Source organism: Tachypleus tridentatus, chromosome 1 (assembly GCF_004210375.1).
Source record: "Tachypleus tridentatus isolate NWPU-2018 chromosome 1, ASM421037v1, whole genome shotgun sequence".
Classification (NCBI taxonomy): domain Eukaryota; kingdom Metazoa; phylum Arthropoda; class Merostomata; order Xiphosura; family Limulidae; genus Tachypleus; species Tachypleus tridentatus.
The window spans coordinates 41,769,605-41,788,705 of NC_134825.1; the positions used below are offsets into that span (position 1 = coordinate 41,769,605).

The following is a 19,101-nucleotide window of genomic DNA, read 5'->3' on the forward strand; positions in this document are numbered from 1 at the left end:
AGGAAAAACTCTGTATGGTTCGTAAGAAATGTGTCCGGCAACGGTCACTTGCAAACGTTTTCTTTCTTAACCTGAAGATGACCTAGGAAGGTCGAAACGTTGTTCTCTCCTTATCAGTAAAAGTGTTAATAATACCCATAACAGTTGTTCTGAGATACACTTTTATTTCTAGTGGGTTTCTTGTCATCAAGAGAAACAAACCTCTGACGTGAAGCCTTCCTGTCGACATCTTTCGGCTTTTTGCTGTATCAGTTTAGCAAGTTTACAGATGATTACGCCATTATCCAAGGCTTCCATAAAGTTTTCAGCCGTGATAGTATCTATATCTGTGAATAAAGAAAGTTATTGTTATAAAATATGAACTGTGCAATTGGAACTGAACATATTATTTTACATACAGAAAGGCAAACACAAAATATATCTATATCAACTTTATGTGATCCTGTATTAATACGGTTTCTTTAAAGATAGTGAGGTGTTTGTGACAACCACCCCACACAACATAATAAAACAGAATAACATTTATAAATGTCAAGTTTATAGTTACGCGTCTATCTAAGTGAACACAAAGTTAATATTTCCTTTAATTTCTATTTTATTTTGAGCTACAAATACATCGCCTAGTTAAAAATATCCTAACGTATTTTTGAAGGTTTGCTGTAAGCTTGATAAGTGGTCTGGGACAATTCGTCCATTATTGTTTCCTAAGCTTGATGAATTACCAGAACCTGGGATCAAAGTATTTGAATTCACTCCGCTAAAGGGCCGCAGATACTTGATGATAGGATGCATTATCCTAAACACACACACATGTACATATTCTCCTACGTTCGTTGGAACATGTTCATTTGTAACATTTTGAGAGTCACGAAAAGTAAACTTGAAAGCACTTCACAGGTAAGTTTCACGCTAATGAATAGAATACAGCATGTACCTTACTACATGTCTCTCCTCTTGATACGATACCTTACACCTGACCTAACGCAACTGATTTCAAATATGTCACGTGAAAGTTTAACTGTTTAGTGTTTTTAAAGAACATATACACGAATTTGAATGGGGATCAATATGAAGATATGATGAAGCCTATATGCGATAGCCGTTTGTAATTTCAAACTGACAGACTAAATGAAATGCAGCTAGTCAACAACATCTAACGACAAATTTTAAATTATTTTACCAATAGTGGGTTTGACCGTCACTTCTATAACGCATCCACAGCCCCGAAATGCGAGGTATGATATTATTACTGCTTTTTTCGGTCATGGACATTCGGATCCACAATGTTATATACTACTCAACAGGTCACACTAGACCAAAAGAGAAAATAAAACCTTCTTTTGGAGTATGAAAATGTTAATATTTTCGAGGTGACTCTTGGTTTGTTCCGAATTTCGCGCAAAGCTACAGAAGGGCTATCTGCGCTAGCCGTCCTTAATTTAGCACTGTAAGACTAGAGGGAAGGCAACTAGTCATCACCACCCCCCACCAACTCCTGTGCTTCTCTTTTACCAACAAATAGTGGAATTGACTGTCACATTATAACGCCCCCACGACCAAAAGGACAAACATGTGACGGGGATTCAAACCCGCAACCCTCGGGTTACGAGTCGAGTTTCATTAACCACCTGGCCATGCCGAGCCTCGAGGTGACTCTACAAACTAGAATAACTGTTACCATGAATTTCAAAGCTTATGGCATTCATGACTTCCTTCTCTCAAAGCTGGACCTTTTTTAACAACTTTCAAAAGTCATTGAACTAATTTGGAGTTTGTTGATCAACTATACTTGTTACCATATTCATTTAGATAAATAAACTTATGTGTTTGTGTGCTCTTTAATTCAATGCTAAAACGATTACATGTATTTTTTATGATTTAAGGTTGTAATAGTAATGTTTGCTTAAAATGTGCAATGCCACTTTCTTATGGTCTTCTATATGAAATCCTAATATTCATATTTTTTCAATGTTAATTTATTCACGTAGCACTTGAAACAAAATATCTAGTGTTAAAGATTATTTGTTGCTACTTACAAACATACACTAGTACTTACACAAGTTTCGATTGATCCAGTTAGCTAAAATACTTTGCTGTGATTGCAGAATATTTCTTCCACGTTCGGTAATAAACATATTTCGTAGGGACCACTTAACAATTTAAATAAATAATATTTAACACGTGAAATACCTTGTCTATAGTTCTACACGTTGGCGTAAAACATCACATAATCACGTTGGGCCGGTTAAACTTCAGAATAAGACTTTTTAAGAGTGCAATCCTTGCATGGAGACTAGTCAAGGAGTCAAAAATAACACAACAGACACACTAACATCACTCACTTTTTTAAAAATGAGGTGATTCAAATGTCACCGGAAGGATTTTATTAATAGAGATCCAACACTCTGTGAAACTGTGAACCGTACAAATGGTTACTAAGATTCAAAACTTTGTCAGTCCCAGTCGAATACAACACCTTATAACATATAGAAGTGAAAGCTACATTAAAGGAAAACCTAAATATTCCACCAGAAACCTAACAGTTGCCGTCAAAGTCGCTATTGAGCCAATCAGAAAAGTAAATAAAAAAAATCTGTTTTTTCTAATTATTTGGAAAGTTTCGCGTAAATGTAGACTTTGAATTCAATGTTGAAACTTTTCCCGTATTTCCTCTGCTTGCCAAAGTGGATAGAAATGAAAACCGGTCAATTGTTCTAAGAACACATGCCCTCTATTTCACAGGATATATCACTTCACATGGTGCAGTAAACTATATGGAAAACGAGTTAATTACTTGAAATTGTTCAACTGGATAACCATACGATTAAAGAGAGCCTTCTATCGGAGATTATTTCAATTAAAAACTACGTTACCTCCAGTCATAAACCTGTAATACATTGTTGTTAGAGAAAAGCTTATGAAGGTATATTCCCAAGAAAAGACTAAAAAACAAGAAATTTGCTTTAGTTATGTAGTGCATGCATATGTTACGAATAAGGTTTATGTGTCATTCTAATACTTCATTTTCTCTGTTGGTTGGATGAAATCGAATTGTACTGAATACCAAGTGAAACACCAGGTTCAATACACAGCCTCAAGCGCCTGCTTATATTGTAACGTTACAAACAGGGTTAATGTATTTAAATACAATATAACTTCTGCGGCTTGTTTTGTGATGCTACAGTCAAATTTCATATGCAACAATTTTCAAATATTACATGGCAGTATGTGTGTGTTTATAACAAAGCCACATATGGCTACCTGCTGTGTCCATCGAGGTGAATCGAACCTGTGAATTTAGTGATGTAAATATTTAGACTTACCGTAGTAGAGTTTCTTTCTTGAGTCGACCTAAAAATTTCTAATCAAAGCTTATTGTAATTGTAATCAAATACTATTGTAACTATAATCAAAGGTTACTGTGAGTATAATCAAAGATAATTGTAAGAAAGCAACAGACAGTATAAGGTATGTTTGACTGGACGGAGGTCATTACTTGTCAAGATTAGCAAAACATGAATCAGTGAACACACATTTAATTACTCCATTTATCTGTATATTATAAAACAAACTGAAGGGATCGTGGCTGGTTTGGAATGATTAATTAAATTAATCATCATTTTTAAATAGTTACTGTTTCATCTCTTTATGATTCATGAGCCATATTATTCAGCCCTGCTACAACTTATTTTTTTACACCATGCTGGTTATACGCTTCTAATATACACGTACGATGATCAAAATATATTGAAAAATAATACCAAGTCGTTACTAAAACGCTTTGCTCTCCTTATTTCTGAAAATTTATACTGGATCACCGAAAGAGTGAAAAAGAATACGATGTTAAAAATCAGTATAATTATTGGATTATATAATTATAAGTATAATTATAAACTTTTAACTTTGCATTAAACAACTCAGTGACAGTTAAAGGTCGAGGCCCAGCATAGCCAGAGGGTTAAGGCACTCAACTCGTAATCTGAGGGTCATGGGTTTGAATCCCCGTCGCACCAAACATGATCGCCCTTTCAGCTGTTGGGGCGTTATAATGTTACGATCAATCCCACTATTCGTTGGTAAAAGAGTAGCCCAAGAGTTGGTGGGTGATGATGACTAGCTGCCTTCCCTCTAGTCTTACACTGCTGAATTAGGGACGGCTAACGAGGATAGCTTGTGTAGCTTTGCAGGAAATTCAAAACAAACTGAACACAACTTAAAGGTCCAGAACAGCGTGAAAACCAAGATTTTTTTGGCGTCATTACATGAGCGCTAGCAGTGAACGAAAAGTGTATTCTGCAGAGGTCTATGGCAAGCAAAGAACAATCTGTGTGAATATTTGTTAGTTTTTTTTTAAGATACGTAGCCATATTTGTTATTCTAAAAGTCGCCACGCGTCTTCATTTTTGATGTAGCTGAACCACGTTTGTAGATGTAGCTAGTATTACCGAGCAAGAATTAAATTTGCAGCCACCAGAGATGGCACGAGAATTTATCTCCAAAGACTTCCTAGTTACATAATAATAAGTCGGACGAAATTAAAAGTATTTGAAGATTGACGCGATACATAGCGTGCCTTCAGTGTGAAACTAGGCCTACTAGTATAACTTTTCCAGAATGATTGTTACTGAAATAAATGCGATAAAAAAAACATGTAAGTTAAGTTTGTAAACAGTTAAAGTCAAAATCGATTTTTAAACAGCAATGTTCATGTAGGTATAATACTAACCGACAGTCAATGCACTGGGAATGAGATTATAAGTAGTTGTAGAGCTTGCACAACGAGGCTGTTTCCATTGCAGTGTTTCAATGTAAAATGTACTGGTAACTCAAAATAGCAGACGCCAGACTGACATATAACGTTTGTCATTTCCAACAAATAAAATATTAGGGCAGTCATTTGCTTATTGGGATTATAAAATGCTAATAAAACATAGACAGAAAATATACATAGTATATATTATCACAAAATGTCATGTTTGCTTGCAAGTGAAATCTTACTTATCATGACGGAAAAATTCCACAATTCCAGACATAGAGTAATTTACACTGATATGTTTTGTCTTGCTAAGTGTTTAAAGCGATTTGTTTGTTTTTCAATTTCGCGCAAAGCTACACTAGGGCTAACCTGTCAACTAGTCATCACCACCCACCAACAACTTTTATATTACTCTCATAGTGGGATTGACTGAAATATTATAACGCCTCCACGGCTGAAAATGCGAGCATGTTTGGTGCGATAGGGATGCGAACCCACAACCCTCAGATTACGAGTCGCACGCCTCAACCAACCTGGCCATGCCGGGCCGAACCTGAAATGGCTTTATTTGTTTGTTTGTTTTGAATTTCTCGCGAACCTACACGAGGGCTATCTGCGCTAGCCGTCCATAATTTAGCAGTGAAAGACTAGATGGAAAGCAGCCAGTCATCACCACTCATCACCGACTCTTGGGCTAATCATTTACCAACGAATAGTGAGATTGACCGGACCATTATAACGCCCTCACGGCTGAAAGGGCGAACGTGTTTGGTGGGACATGGATTAGTACAATGGCAGCGAGAATATAAAGCGTTATCATATTCATGAAATATAATAAAATAATAATACAATAGGACTGTGTGTGCCTATGTATTCCTTTAATGTTCTTAAGCTATGAAAAATCACTCACCTAAAAAAACTTAAGCAGCTTGCATAGTCCTCATTTCCATGCACCAAGTACTGTAGCATTGCTTCAATAATAGGTTTTGTTTATTTTTAGCATAAAACTACACAGTGAGCTATTTGCGCTCTGTCCATCGCGAGGAATCGAACACTGGATCTGAGCTTTAGACATTATCAAACTTATCGGAATTACCAGAAAGAAACATACTATTATTATAGAATACATTAATATTATATTTTTCTGATTAATAATTGCTTGCTTTTTCTGGATGAAAAAAAAGCGCATTATCAAATGAATCGAATAAATCGTTCTGCGGCTTGACATGGCCAGGTAGTTAAGGCAATCGACTCGTAATCTGAAGGTCGCGGGCTTAAATCCCCGTCACACCAAACATACTCGCCCTTTCAGCGTTATAATAATACGGTCAATCTCATTATTCGTTGGTAAAAGAGTAGCCCAAGAGTTGGCTGGGGGTGGTAATGACTAGATGCCTTCCCTCTAGTCTTAAACTGCAAAATTAGGGACGGCTAGCGCAGATAGCCCTTTAGTAGCTTTGCGCGAAATTCAAAAACAAAAAAACACTGCAGGTTTTTACAGTAACATTCTCGCTACACTGTAAGCTACTAGAAACGACATATTTTCGTCTTCTCGCTGTCATCAGTCATTAAAAACGACTTTGCTTTGTTTTCTTGTTGTTATTGTAATAGTTAACTATGTTACCGCTTCGTCTCATACTATTACAATAAACTATTAAAACCAACGTTTCAGACTGTGTTAACTAAACATCTTATAAAGATTTATAAAAGCTAAATGAATACGTGCTAGCGGTTATAGCACTAGACTCGCAATCTGCGATTTTGAATCCCCATCACCGAATGTTCGCCCTTTCAGCCTAGGGGGAAGGGATATCATAGGTTACGTTCAATTATCCTATTCGTTGGTTAAACGAGCGACCCTAGACTTGGGTCTATCACTGATAAATTATGGATGGCTGCTACAAACAGCCCTCAAGTTCCTACGAGTGGAATTAAACGACAGATGTAAATGAATGTTGGTGGCGTTAAGAATATAATATTATTTTATGTCGTACAAATAACGTACATTAATAAAATATTGATATATGTTAGAACATATTCAGAAATAACCCCAAAAGGTACCATTATATATTATAACTACTTGTTAATAATTTTTGACACAATTTGCATAACTAACCTCATGATTAAAATTTCCATTTTGGCCAAAATCATTTTGCGTATATTATATATACATGTGTACTGTAAATAAAAACGTGGTTCCAAGGAAAGACTAGTAGATACAAGATAAATAAAAGCATATAATAGGAAAATAATTGATAAACCTCACCTAGTGTCTTATCTATCCATTCTGCCAAATCTTCTTTCAAGGGAATCATATGCTCCTCCTGTCTTCTGGCTATTTTCAATTGAAAATCATCCCATTTTTGTTGGTCCGACATAGTCCTGCATGTTTCTCTTCCTGTCATTTATTACATCCACCTAGTCCCACCATCCGTTGAGCCTAATACACCAACTATTTATTGGAAATTAATCACGCCTAACTTGTTTAAATTTTTAACATTTTCTTTTGTAGTGACTGAAAGTTAGAAAGCATTCAAACGTCTGTATATTTTACTCAAATCAAAGGTTATAGTATAATATAAGTAGTTTAACCTGTGTTAAAATACACAGTCAACTTAGTATTAAAGAAAACAAAAGTGTTAAAAGCGCAGACACTTTTCCAACGATATAAACATGACTTATAAAACAAAAAACGATGGATCATGATTATATTTTGTGTTTTGTTAGGCTCATTACGAAGAAAGTTTGTTTCTAGATAGGAATCCAATTAAACGTCTTATATCATAATATTTCCGTTAAATATTCCAGTGCGCTACGCATTGTTAATACCATTAGACACATGCTGAGAAATAATTAATAAGTTTTGCATTGTAGCTTAAGTATTCATTATAAGTTGTTAAACTGGTTATATTAGTGATTGGAGTATTTTACCCCAGCAAAACAAAATACAAACTGCATTCGACATTCTTTTGTTTTGTTTACATGAACACACACACACTTTTATATGTCTACATATAGACGTAATGTTTAGTTATTCGCATCAGCAGATGAAACATATTTGTACATGTGTATGAAACGTTATATGTTCAGTTTCTATCAATAAAATATTAGCTGATCGATAATGTGACATAAAAATTAAAGTATATTTATTAACAATAGGTGGGTTTTGTTTGTTTGTTGCAAAACACGATGGATTATCTGTACTCAGCCCTCCAAGAATATCGAAACTCAATTTTTAGCGTTGTAAATCCATAGACATACCATTGAAACAGATTTTTTTAAATTTCAAGCACATTTTCATCTTAAGAAAATATGTAAAGTTTAAATATGTTCTTAGGCCGCACGTTTATGCAAGTTATTGATATATCATTATTCTATTTCTCATACCAAACTTTTTTTCAGTTGTTTTTAACTTGCAGTCTCCCAGTGGCCCAGCCGGATGTCTGCGGACTCACACCAATAGCAGTCGAATTTCGATACCCATGGCTGGTAGAGCATAGATAGCCCAGTGTGTAGCTTTGTGCTTAGTTCCAAACAAACAAACTTAAATTTTTGTTTGATGTTTCTAATACAGTTACTACCAATAGAAAGATAAAAGTATATATCATATAATATCTTAGAAACAGGCACAAGATGTATAATATCTACCAATAAATAAAACAAATTGTATAAAACTCAATATGATATCACAATAACGCTTATGTAAAATTATTCCGAGAACTTTTGTTTTTTGAATTTCGCACAAAGCTACTCGAGGGCTATCTGTGATAGCCGTCCCTAATTTAGCAGTGTAAGATAAGAGGGAAGGCAGCTAGTCATCACCACCCACTGCCAACTCTTGGGCTACTTACTCTTTTACCAACGAATAGTGGGATTGTACGTCACATTATAACGCCCCCACGGTTGGGAGGACGAATACGTTTGGTGCGACGGAACCCGCGCCTCGGATTACGAGTCGAACGCCTTAACACGCTTAGCCATGCCGGGCCTATTCCGAGAACTAAGCTTTGTAATTGCTACATGTAAATTTGAAGTGTAATGCATATAAGCTAAGATAACATCAAAATTCAGACACTAAACTATCTGTATTTTTGTTTCACTTGTGATGATGAAGCTAGTCAAAGCGTTTATGAAGTTATGTGTTTAACTATTATTTTCGATGGTGCTTCAACATACAAAATTTTGCAGTACGTCTTGTTTTATCAAAGTTTAGTCAAACTAAAGCTAGGGTTTTTAATGTTGCAACATCTGGTGGTGATAACAAGATTTTGCTAATTAGAACCTAGAGTTTAATTGTAATTACGTGGAGAAAACTCCCTTTAGGAAAACTTAATGAAAAAGTAAATATTTTAATAAAAACAATGTTTTATAATGCACGTACTCTTAACGAATGCCTTATGCACACCGGCCTAATAATTCTTTATTTTACATATTAGATTCTTTAAGATTGAATTTTCATATTATGCAAATATTGTGTACAGATATTTAATTATTTATTTCTTAAACTAACTCTGTAGGTATGGTAATATCAGAACCTAATGAGAATGGAACACATGATAATAGTTACACGCTTTCTCAGATGTCTTTTCTGTAAACTTTAAACAGCTGCTCCGAAATTTTGAACATACAATACAGACTTCATATAGTTCAAAACACTGGGCGTACAGGACAGAATATGAACAGTTATTACGAAACATTGGGCTTACAGAAGAAACTTCAATCAACTAGTACTAAGCATTGGACATACAGGACAGACTTTAACTAGCTACTCCAAAATGTTGTACATACAAGACAAACTTCGAACAGTTACTCCAAAATGATGGTCATACAGAATAAACTTTATTAAACTACCCCGAAATGTTAATCGTACAGAACAGATTTTAAATAGCCACACCAAAATGTTGGTCATATGTAATAGATTTAAGCAGACTTCAGATTGTTTGTTTGTTTTTGAATTTCGCACAAAGCTACTCGAGGGCTATCTGTGCTAGCCGTCCTTAATTTAGCAGTGTAAGACTAGAGGGAAGACAGTTAGTCATCACCACCCACCGCCAACTCTTGGGCTACTCTTTTACCAACGAATAGTGGGATTGACCGTCACATTATAACGCACGGGCGAGCATGTTTGGCGCGACGGGGATGCAAACCCGCGACCCTCGGATTACGAGTCGCAAGCCTTAACACGCTTGGCCATGCCGGACCCAGACTTCAGACATCTTGTTCAAAACGTTGGCCATACAGAACAGACTTTAAATAGCTACTCCAGAATGTTGTCGTATAGAACAGGCTTCAAACAGTTAGTCCAAAACATTGAACATATACAGGACGCACTTCGTATAGCTAATCCAAAATATTGGAAATAGAGAATAGAAGTGTTTGTTAGTTTGTTTTATAATTACGCGCAGAGCTACTCGAGGGCTATCTGCGCTAGCTGTCTCTAATTTGGCAGTGTAAGACTAGAGGAAAAGCAGCTAGTCATCACTACCCACCGCCAACTCTTGGGCTACTCTTTTTCCAACGAATACTGGGATTAACCGTCACATTATAACGCTCCCATGGCTGAAAGGGCGAGAATGTTTGGTGCGACGGGAATTCAAACTCTCGACCCTCAGATTACGTAACGAGCATCTTAATCACCTGGCCATGCCGGGCCGGACAAAATTGAAACAAGTATTCTGAAACATTTGGCGTATAGAAAATACATCAAAGAACTAGTACAAAACGTTAGAGATACTGAACAAACTTCATACAGTGAGTCCAAAATGTTGAACATACAGGATATAGTTCAAACAGCTTATGAAAATGTTGGATATTCAGGACAAACCTCAGATGTCTAGTCCGAAACACCGAACGTACAGAACAGTCTTTGAACAGCTAGTTCAAAACCCTCAACATTCAGGACGGACACACAACACTATGGCAGAAGCTACAAAGCGAAAATGTGGTTGATATATGAGTAGAGATATACTATCTATCACATTAACCCTTTATCACAATCTCACAAGAGAAATTAATATACAACTAGAAATATACAATGAAATGTGAATTCTCACACCATAAAAGCAAGGCCAGGTTGCTAGAAAAAGAATACTAGGAGAGTAAAATAAAACACTTAGAGTAAATACCTGTTAATTCTACCGTTAAACATTAAAATTGTAGACATGTATATATAAATGGAACGGCGAGATGTGTGAAGTTTTTTTATGAAAATATTTTCTCTGTTTTGATTACGTTTTTGATAGAGAATTCCTATTGGATATCAAAGTCAGCGACCATAAAACTGGGACAAGGTTATCACCGTTTCAGGATGGAGCAGAACGTGAAATTGTGTACTTTAGTCGTATATTCTTAACTCCTGAATGCAAATACTGTATGACAAAAAAGAAATACTTGTAACAGTCATATTCAAGAAACACTTTCGCCATTAGGAGTTGTTTTTTGTTTTTCATTTAGGTAGACCACGCTTTGCCAGAATACTTAATGCACTTTAAAAATCTAAACAAGATGGTAACGTGTCAAATAACAAAGTAAGATTTTATCATACTACATTGCCTTGGCCTGTAATAACAAAACGTAGACAAATTAGCTAGTCACATTGTGAGAACTCGTTTATTCATGGAATGTCCCGATCCTGGACACTATTTCTATCTTAGCAATGACAAGCCGTACAATGAGTTTGTTTGTTTTATAATTTCTTGCATAGCTACACGAGGACTAAATACGCTAGCCATGCCTAATTTAGCAGTGTAAGATTAGAGGAAAGGCAGCTAGTCATCACCACCCACCGCCAACTCTTGGGCTACTCTTTTACTAACGAATATTGGGATTGATCGTCACATTATAACGCCCAACGGTTGAAAAGTCGAGCATGTTTGGTATGACGGGGATTCGAACCCGCGACCCTCGGATTACGAGTCGAGCGCCTTAACCACCTGGCAATACCGGACCCCGTACAATACGAGATACCTCTTGTGAAGAGCAACTGAAACACCTAAATTTAGTATGTGAGCTCTTTGCAGTTCAGCAGGGAAAAGCCCAGTCAGAACAAACAGAGAAGCATAGCGTATATGCAAATAATCTGTTTCACTTGTATAATCAGTCGTAAGAGGAGGAGGACATGTTGAACCGTTGCTATAAACCAACAAGACATGGTTTGTGACTGTGGTGTAACTGGTGGTCCCTTGAACTTTAAAACAAGGGATTCCTTAGAGTTTGCCTAACATAAAGACAGGAAGACATCAAGGCATTACCCACACTTATGCTAACAATAAATAGCATTTCTTTCGGCTAGGGGCGAATTCAAATGTTTAGTTTGGATACTGTATGATGTGTGTGACATCAAGAGGAAGAATTGGGTTTACCAGGATAAAATACAACATAAAATCCTGCATAGAATAGTCCCAGACATCAGTGATCCACTCCCAAAGACTGAGCGAAGTTATTAATAGACACTTTCATCAACTACTAATGAAGTGGTTGAGGCTTATCGATAAATTGGTCAATACATCAGCATAGTCCACAGCTGTTGAGCTTTAAAAGTCATTCACATGAATTAGGGAGCAATTTTATTAGTTGTTGTTCTCTTAGTCATGTTAAGTGTTAGGTGAGTTGAGGACGCACATTGAACGGAATATAGTCTGGAACCCAGAAAGTTTTACCTAAGCGTAGTTGCAAAAGAAGTAACTAACTTTGAGACTGATAAAGTGAACACTGAGAAGTAATATCTACAAATTATACTTGTTTCCATCCATTAATTTCATTATAATATTAATTTAATTCTCCTTTACTGTCATTTGGGTTTTACAGTTTATATAAACCAGCACGTAAGGTTTGTAGTCACTAATTGAACTCTTTTACTCCTTTTTTATTCTTTCTCATAAACATCTTTTTCAAAACAATAAAATAGCGCAACTATGGCTTCAGGACATGTCAATGGTAAAAATAATGAAACGTTTCCTGAAAGCAAAGAAAACAAGAAACTGGCTCTTGCACTTGGCTGTTGTGAAAGAGATGCTGCTATATTTAGCCACTGCTAGACGCAACCTTTATTTTGCAAAAGTCTACTTATCTCTAGCTGTAAGTAATAAACCAACTTGAGAAAACTCAAACTGATGTTCATAAAAGCTTCAAGGATGAACATAAAGCTGTTGAACGTTACAACCGATACTGGGCTGGCCTTTTATTTGGCTTAACTATTGAGCTTTGAACTAATTCAAAGTGTGAAATCAAATGTGGTTCAACACATGAAAGAGAAATGAAGAAGTCACTGCATGCCAGATGGTTCCTATCCATGCCAGAATGTGCTGAGATGAACTATGTGATGCAAAATTAACTGGAACACACCAATACATGAGCGATCAACACACAGAGATGGATACACGAAAACATGAAGGGGTACTAAAGACATGATGTCTGTCTATTCATAACCTCATAGAATAAACCCACTCTTTGCAGACCCCACCTTCAAAAACATTGCGACTGGTGTTGTTGGTAATGTAAATTTCTACAAAACAAAGGAAATCGGACTTCAATAATCAAAAGCATGGAAGGTCAGATTGTAGTACAACTCGTCTTAAGGAAAAAAAGATCAAGTTATGACACTTGGAGCACAAAAATCAGTGAAAGTCGATGGGATCCCCATGTACAGCTGCTCGTTCAGCGTTTAGTGGCAACAGTTAATGCGACTTATGAAGGTAAGAAGGAGGCCTTCGAATATTAACTTTGCAGCTTTCCATCTTGCCTGTTTGATTCATAAGACTTCTTATAGCAACCAAACAAAGAAATTGCCCTAAGTCGAGTATCATTCAGTGATGTTTGTGTTTGAGGGAGGCTCCGTAATTCAGCGACTTTGGGCACCATGAAAACGTGGAAGCATTTTTCAGAACATCATTAACTCGTATGACTATTTTGTCAGTAAAAGGTATCCCAAGACAGTTATTGTCTTTGATAGGTACATGTCTGGCGCTTCGTTGAAGGATATGACCTATCTCAGACGAGGAGAGAGGCTCCAAGGAACGGCAGCACACTTTATGTCCAACATACTGCTTCAGCCAACAAAAGACTTGTTTCTAGCCAACAAGGAAGATAAGGAGCACGCACTTTATTCACGCCCTTTAAGATCCTTTATAAGCATCATCATGTGCTGTCATTCATGCCAAGTGTGATTCTGATTTGCAGATCATCATGGAAGCAACAAAATGTGCCAAAGACAACATCTCCAACCGTCGTTAGAGAGGACACAGATCTTCTGGCGTATCACACTGTTGTAACTTTGAATGACAATCGTCTCTTCTCAGACAAACAAACGAAAACCAAAAGAACTTGGAGCATGAACCAGATAGTCAGTTCTTTTGGAAATATACGTTATCTGCCTGTGTTCGTACATTATTTCATGGGTTATGGCACGTCATCAAGGCTTTTTGGAGTCGGGAAGGATACGATGTTTAAACGATTCTAGAATAATGCATACTTTCAAATCTTACACGTGTATTCCTTCAAGAGCTATATTATCTTGAACATAAGCAGTTAGCAGGTGAAAAAGTGTTTATGTTGCTATACATTGGAAAACCAGATAAACTGCGCCACTGAGCGTTATGCTGCACTAAATTCAGTGATAGCGAATTTCTATAGAGTATATTTACAAATGCAACAATAGATTGGAAACGATCTTGAGCTAATAAAATGTGGATGGAAGATAAATAACAACATTCTTATATCTTTCATGAGTGATTAGCTTGCAGCGACTGTATCAAAAAGCGCTGATGCTGCACAAAACAAGAACTTGAGTGTTCACTGAGTTGCAGCAAGTGCCGTGGTATCATCTGTGCCAATTATCATTTCCGGTCTATCGAATGAGAAATACACCTTTGGACAAATATGCTTTTTCACTGATTCACAAGTAGATTGTATATTATGACTATGAAGAAGGGCAACAAAAATGACATTTTGTGCGTTTGTGTGTTTTCATTTAGCAAGTCCACCTCAGGTTATCTGTTTAGTCCACCGAGAGAAATCGAACCCCCTGATTTTAGCGTTGTAAGTCCGTACACTTACTACCGCTGTACTAGTGGGAGACATGACATTGCTAAAGTCAGTATTACATAATCTAGGCCTGCCATGGCCAGATAGTTAAGGCATTCGATTCGTGATCCGATGGTCGCGGGTTCGAATCCCCGTCAAACCAAACATGCTCGCCCTTTCAGCCCTGGGGGCGTTATAATGTGACGGTCAATCCCATTATTCGTTGGTAAAAGGGTAGCCCAAGTGTTGGCGGTGGGTGGTAATGACTAGCTGCCTTCCCTCTATTCTTACACTGCTGAATTAGGAACGGTTAGTGCAAATAGCCCTCGAGTAGTTTTTGCGCGAAATTCAAAACAAACCAAACTCTGATGTCATTAGGGGGATTCAAAGTTCTGGACGTAGACTTTGTCAAAAGGTTTTCCTGCCAGAAGATAGCGCGAGACTGGAGATGCACAAATGTGAAGAAACTAAATTCTTTAAAATTAATTATTCTGAAAGTTAGTTTACTTGCTGTGGTTTTTGATAATAAAAAAACATCCTTTGGAAAAAAACCATTTCATCAATTTGCAAATCTAGTATAAGGCGACTTTCCAGTGTCCTACTGCAAGACATATATATTGTGTTTGTTTATTCATCTGGATAAAGATTGTTTTCATTTAGTATAACATTGCATGCCCAGCCATTTTATTTCTATTTAGCTAAATTAAATATCGCTTCGACACTTATTTTGCCGATCTGTCCGTTATAAAAAGGATCTTTCTAAAACTGTTTGTGGAAATCAATTGAACCTAAAATACTACAGGTATATTAATACTGATTTAATTGGAATGAAACAAATAAAGGATATTTCATCATATATGTTCCTCTTGACAACGTACTAGTATGATAACATTTGCATTCTATTGCTAAGACACTCATTGTGTTCTGTTATTATTTTTTAAGTATTAAGTATTATTTTTATAAATCATACAGTAAAATATTGAAAGTACATGAATACAATTATGTCAAATTTTGTTATCCACGTATTTTATGTGCCTATTTAACGTATTAAATAAAATATGTATAAAATACAAACGTTCATGTACAGACAGTTTGTTTGTTTGTTTTTCTCACAAAGCTACTCGAGGGCTATCTGTGCTAGCCGTCCCTAATTTAGCAGTGTAAGACTAGAGGGAAGGCAGCTAGTCATCACCACCCACCGCCAACTCTTGACCTACTCTTTTACCAACGAATAGTGGGATTGACCATCACATTATAACGCCCCCACGGCTGTGAGGGCGAGTATGTTTGGCTCGATGGGGATGCGAACCTGCGACCCTCACATTACAGACAGAAACCTTATAATATCACAGTTGTAAAGAAACGGATAAATTACAATTCTGTTACAACAGAGGATACAACATTATCATATTACTTATATGCAAGAAAACAATTAATACAATCCTACTAGGACAAGTGATAGAAAAATGCTACCTTCTTATTATAATAGCCCGGTGGTTAGGGCACTCGACTCGTAGTCTGAGAGCCGCTGGTTCGAATTCCCACCCCACTTACCCCATATAAACGCCCTTTCAGCCGTGGGGGCGTTATAATAATTTAGCAATTATCACTCTGTAAAATAAGAACATTTTGTATTGTTATATTAACATAGTAGACGATATTTAATGCGGTCGTCTTAATAAAACAAATAGCATTACCGTCCTATTTATAATGATACACAAAACTAATAAATGTTTTTTGTTATAATGAAAACAGTATCAAGTACAGGATTTAATATATCCATAATAATTAAATAAGACCTTTTAACATACAATTGTACACTCAGAATAGAAGATACCTGAAAACTACCAAATAGTGGAACAGAAAACATTAAAATTATTTCACTAAAATGGAGGATAACTGCACTTCTGTACTGTACAATCAAATAAAAGATATAATAGTAATGTCCAATTACAATGTATTTAATACCACTATCCTATTGAAACAGACCCCAATTACAATGCTAAAATCCAAGGTTCAGTTTATCGAAGTGGTCACAGCAGGTAGTCCAACATGGCTTTACGCTAAAGCAAACAAACGAACAAAAACTATTAGAATACAATATATTTTTATATTAATGCCGTATCTGTGAAAGAGAAAAAAATGTCTGGAATGACAATGTAATTCTACATCTTAGCTGTGAAAAATGGTGTGGCCAAAACTGGATTGAACGTGTGACGTAAAGAAATGAATTCAAAATTGGCAGCCAGACTGGTGTCTACATTTATACCGTTGATAATAATTCTACAACAAATATTCATTCATTAGTTAGTTAGGCCACATAATTTGTTTTACACACCACCATGCCTTAAACCGAACACAAAACTCGGTCTGGCTAGTTAGTTAAGCTACATAATTTGTTTCACACACCAACTCGGTTTGACTAAATGATAAATGAATATTTCCTGTAGAATTACTACCAGTGATATAAATATAGCTACGAGTTTGGCCGCCAAATTTCATTTCGTTTTTTTAAGTCTAACGCTTAATTCTCACCGTTAAGATTTGCATACCACCGAAGTATTAAAAGGAGTATATACTGAATACGTACTGGTAGATATATCTTGTGTAAAAAGTGCTGATTAACTTCAGAATAAAATTAAAAAAACTACTTCGATATGAACTGCTTGTGAGTGGGTACCATCAAATAAAGCGATGAATTTAACAGTACTAAATTGAATAGCATGCTATTCAAGGACAGGGCCATGAAAAGATGAAGATAAATCAGCGTTTACAAAATGTAATATATAGCACAAACTTTAAGCACAAATATTATTAGTAGCATTTGTCATATTATAAACAATAGTTGAAAACAGAAGCAAAGGTCCTCTGAGAACCTGACCCTTCAAGTCGCCCAACGCCTGATCACCGAAGTGCGCTCAGTACTGTTTCGGCTGCGCCATTTTTTCACATTTAAGGTGTTTTCAATTTTGACTTTTTACCAATACCACCAACAAACCACAGCAAGTAAGAAAGTGCCACTCGACTGGGCCCGGCATGGCCAAGCGTGTTTAGGCGTTCGACTCGTAATCCGAGGGTTCGAATCCCGGTTGCACCAAACATGCTCGCCCTTTCAGCCGTGGGGGCGTTATAATGTGACGGTCAATCCCACTATTCGTTGGTAAAAGAGTAGCCCAAGAGCTGGCGTTGGGTGGTGATGACTAGCTGCCTCCCCTCTAGTCTTATACTGCTAAATTAGAGACGGCTAGCACAGATAGCCCTCAAGTAGCTTTGCGCGAAATAAAAAAAAAAAAAAAAAAAAACAGACACTCGACTATAACTCACAACCCTATCATTCGGAACAGACCTATGCTTTACAGAACCAATGTGATTCTTTAAAATGCATACTGGTAGTGTCTCCTCTATAGAAGTGTGTTAACAATTTCCTTTATAGTAACACCATGGAAATTAGATTAACATATTCTTGTCATTAAGCCCACTAACCCCATCATGCAACTAGTATAGGCGTATCAAAAATCATAAATTTAAGCTAATTTGTTAAGCTAATTTCATATGACACTAAAGTCGCTTATGTTAAGAGCAATTCATAAAGTTTAATAAAATCATTCTTAAAAGTTAGCAATGAATAATAACCGTCCATCGGTATGATTCTTTTGAAACACATGAGCTGTAAACTGCTATCCTAATTTGATTGGCCTACAAAGTACTTATGTATCTGCACGTGCTTTCATTCCATGGCCCAGCATAGCCAGGTGGTTAAGGCGTTCGACTCGTAATCTGAGAGGCGCGGGTTCAAATCCCTATCACCGAACATGCCTGCCCTTTCAGCCGAGGGGGCGTTACCATGTGACGGTCAATCCTACTATTCGTTGGTAAAAGAGTATCCCCAAGAGTTGGTGGTGGGTGGTGATGACTAGCTGCTTTCTCTCTAGTCTTACACTACTAAATCACTATACATATCATCTGATGTTAATGACACAATAGCATGCTTGATTTATCATTATTGTTAAAGAACTTGCGAGCAGAGTTACTTTCTCAAAACTGTCCGTATTTTGTTAATTGACATAGTAATATGAAGGCAACCAATCAACGCTACCCATTGCCAACCAGTACTTTTAACGCCAACTTCCAAAGTGCAGAACACTGCACTTTTTTTTCTTGGTTTTTTTTGGTAACGAGCCTAGAACCATGAACCTTGAGTCCAGACAAAGTTGATTCAATAAAAAATTCTCTTTAAAATAAAACTTTTTTTTTCAAAATAATCTGTCCAAATTATCAGAACTTCTGTGTTTCGTTTGTTTTATTGGTAAGCTACAACAACTGGC

General features: G+C 36.5%; 1 protein-coding gene across 7 annotated transcripts in view; it reads right to left on the minus strand.

Moving 5' to 3' along the window:
* Window positions 1-19,101, minus strand: part of LOC143246917 (growth arrest-specific protein 2-like) — a 37,976-nt gene that overhangs the window by 12,269 nt on the left and 6,606 nt on the right. For 2 of the 7 annotated variants that reach the window (XM_076494207.1, XM_076494200.1), the window contains exons 2-3: window positions 7,023-7,196; window positions 202-326 (exon numbers count right to left, since the gene is read on the minus strand). In XM_076494207.1, the coding sequence (XP_076350322.1) occupies window positions 202-326; window positions 7,023-7,161 (264 nt within the window). In that variant the 5' untranslated portion in view covers window positions 7,162-7,196. The other 5 variants (XM_076494203.1, XM_076494192.1, XM_076494216.1 and 2 more) reach the window with 4 other exon arrangements.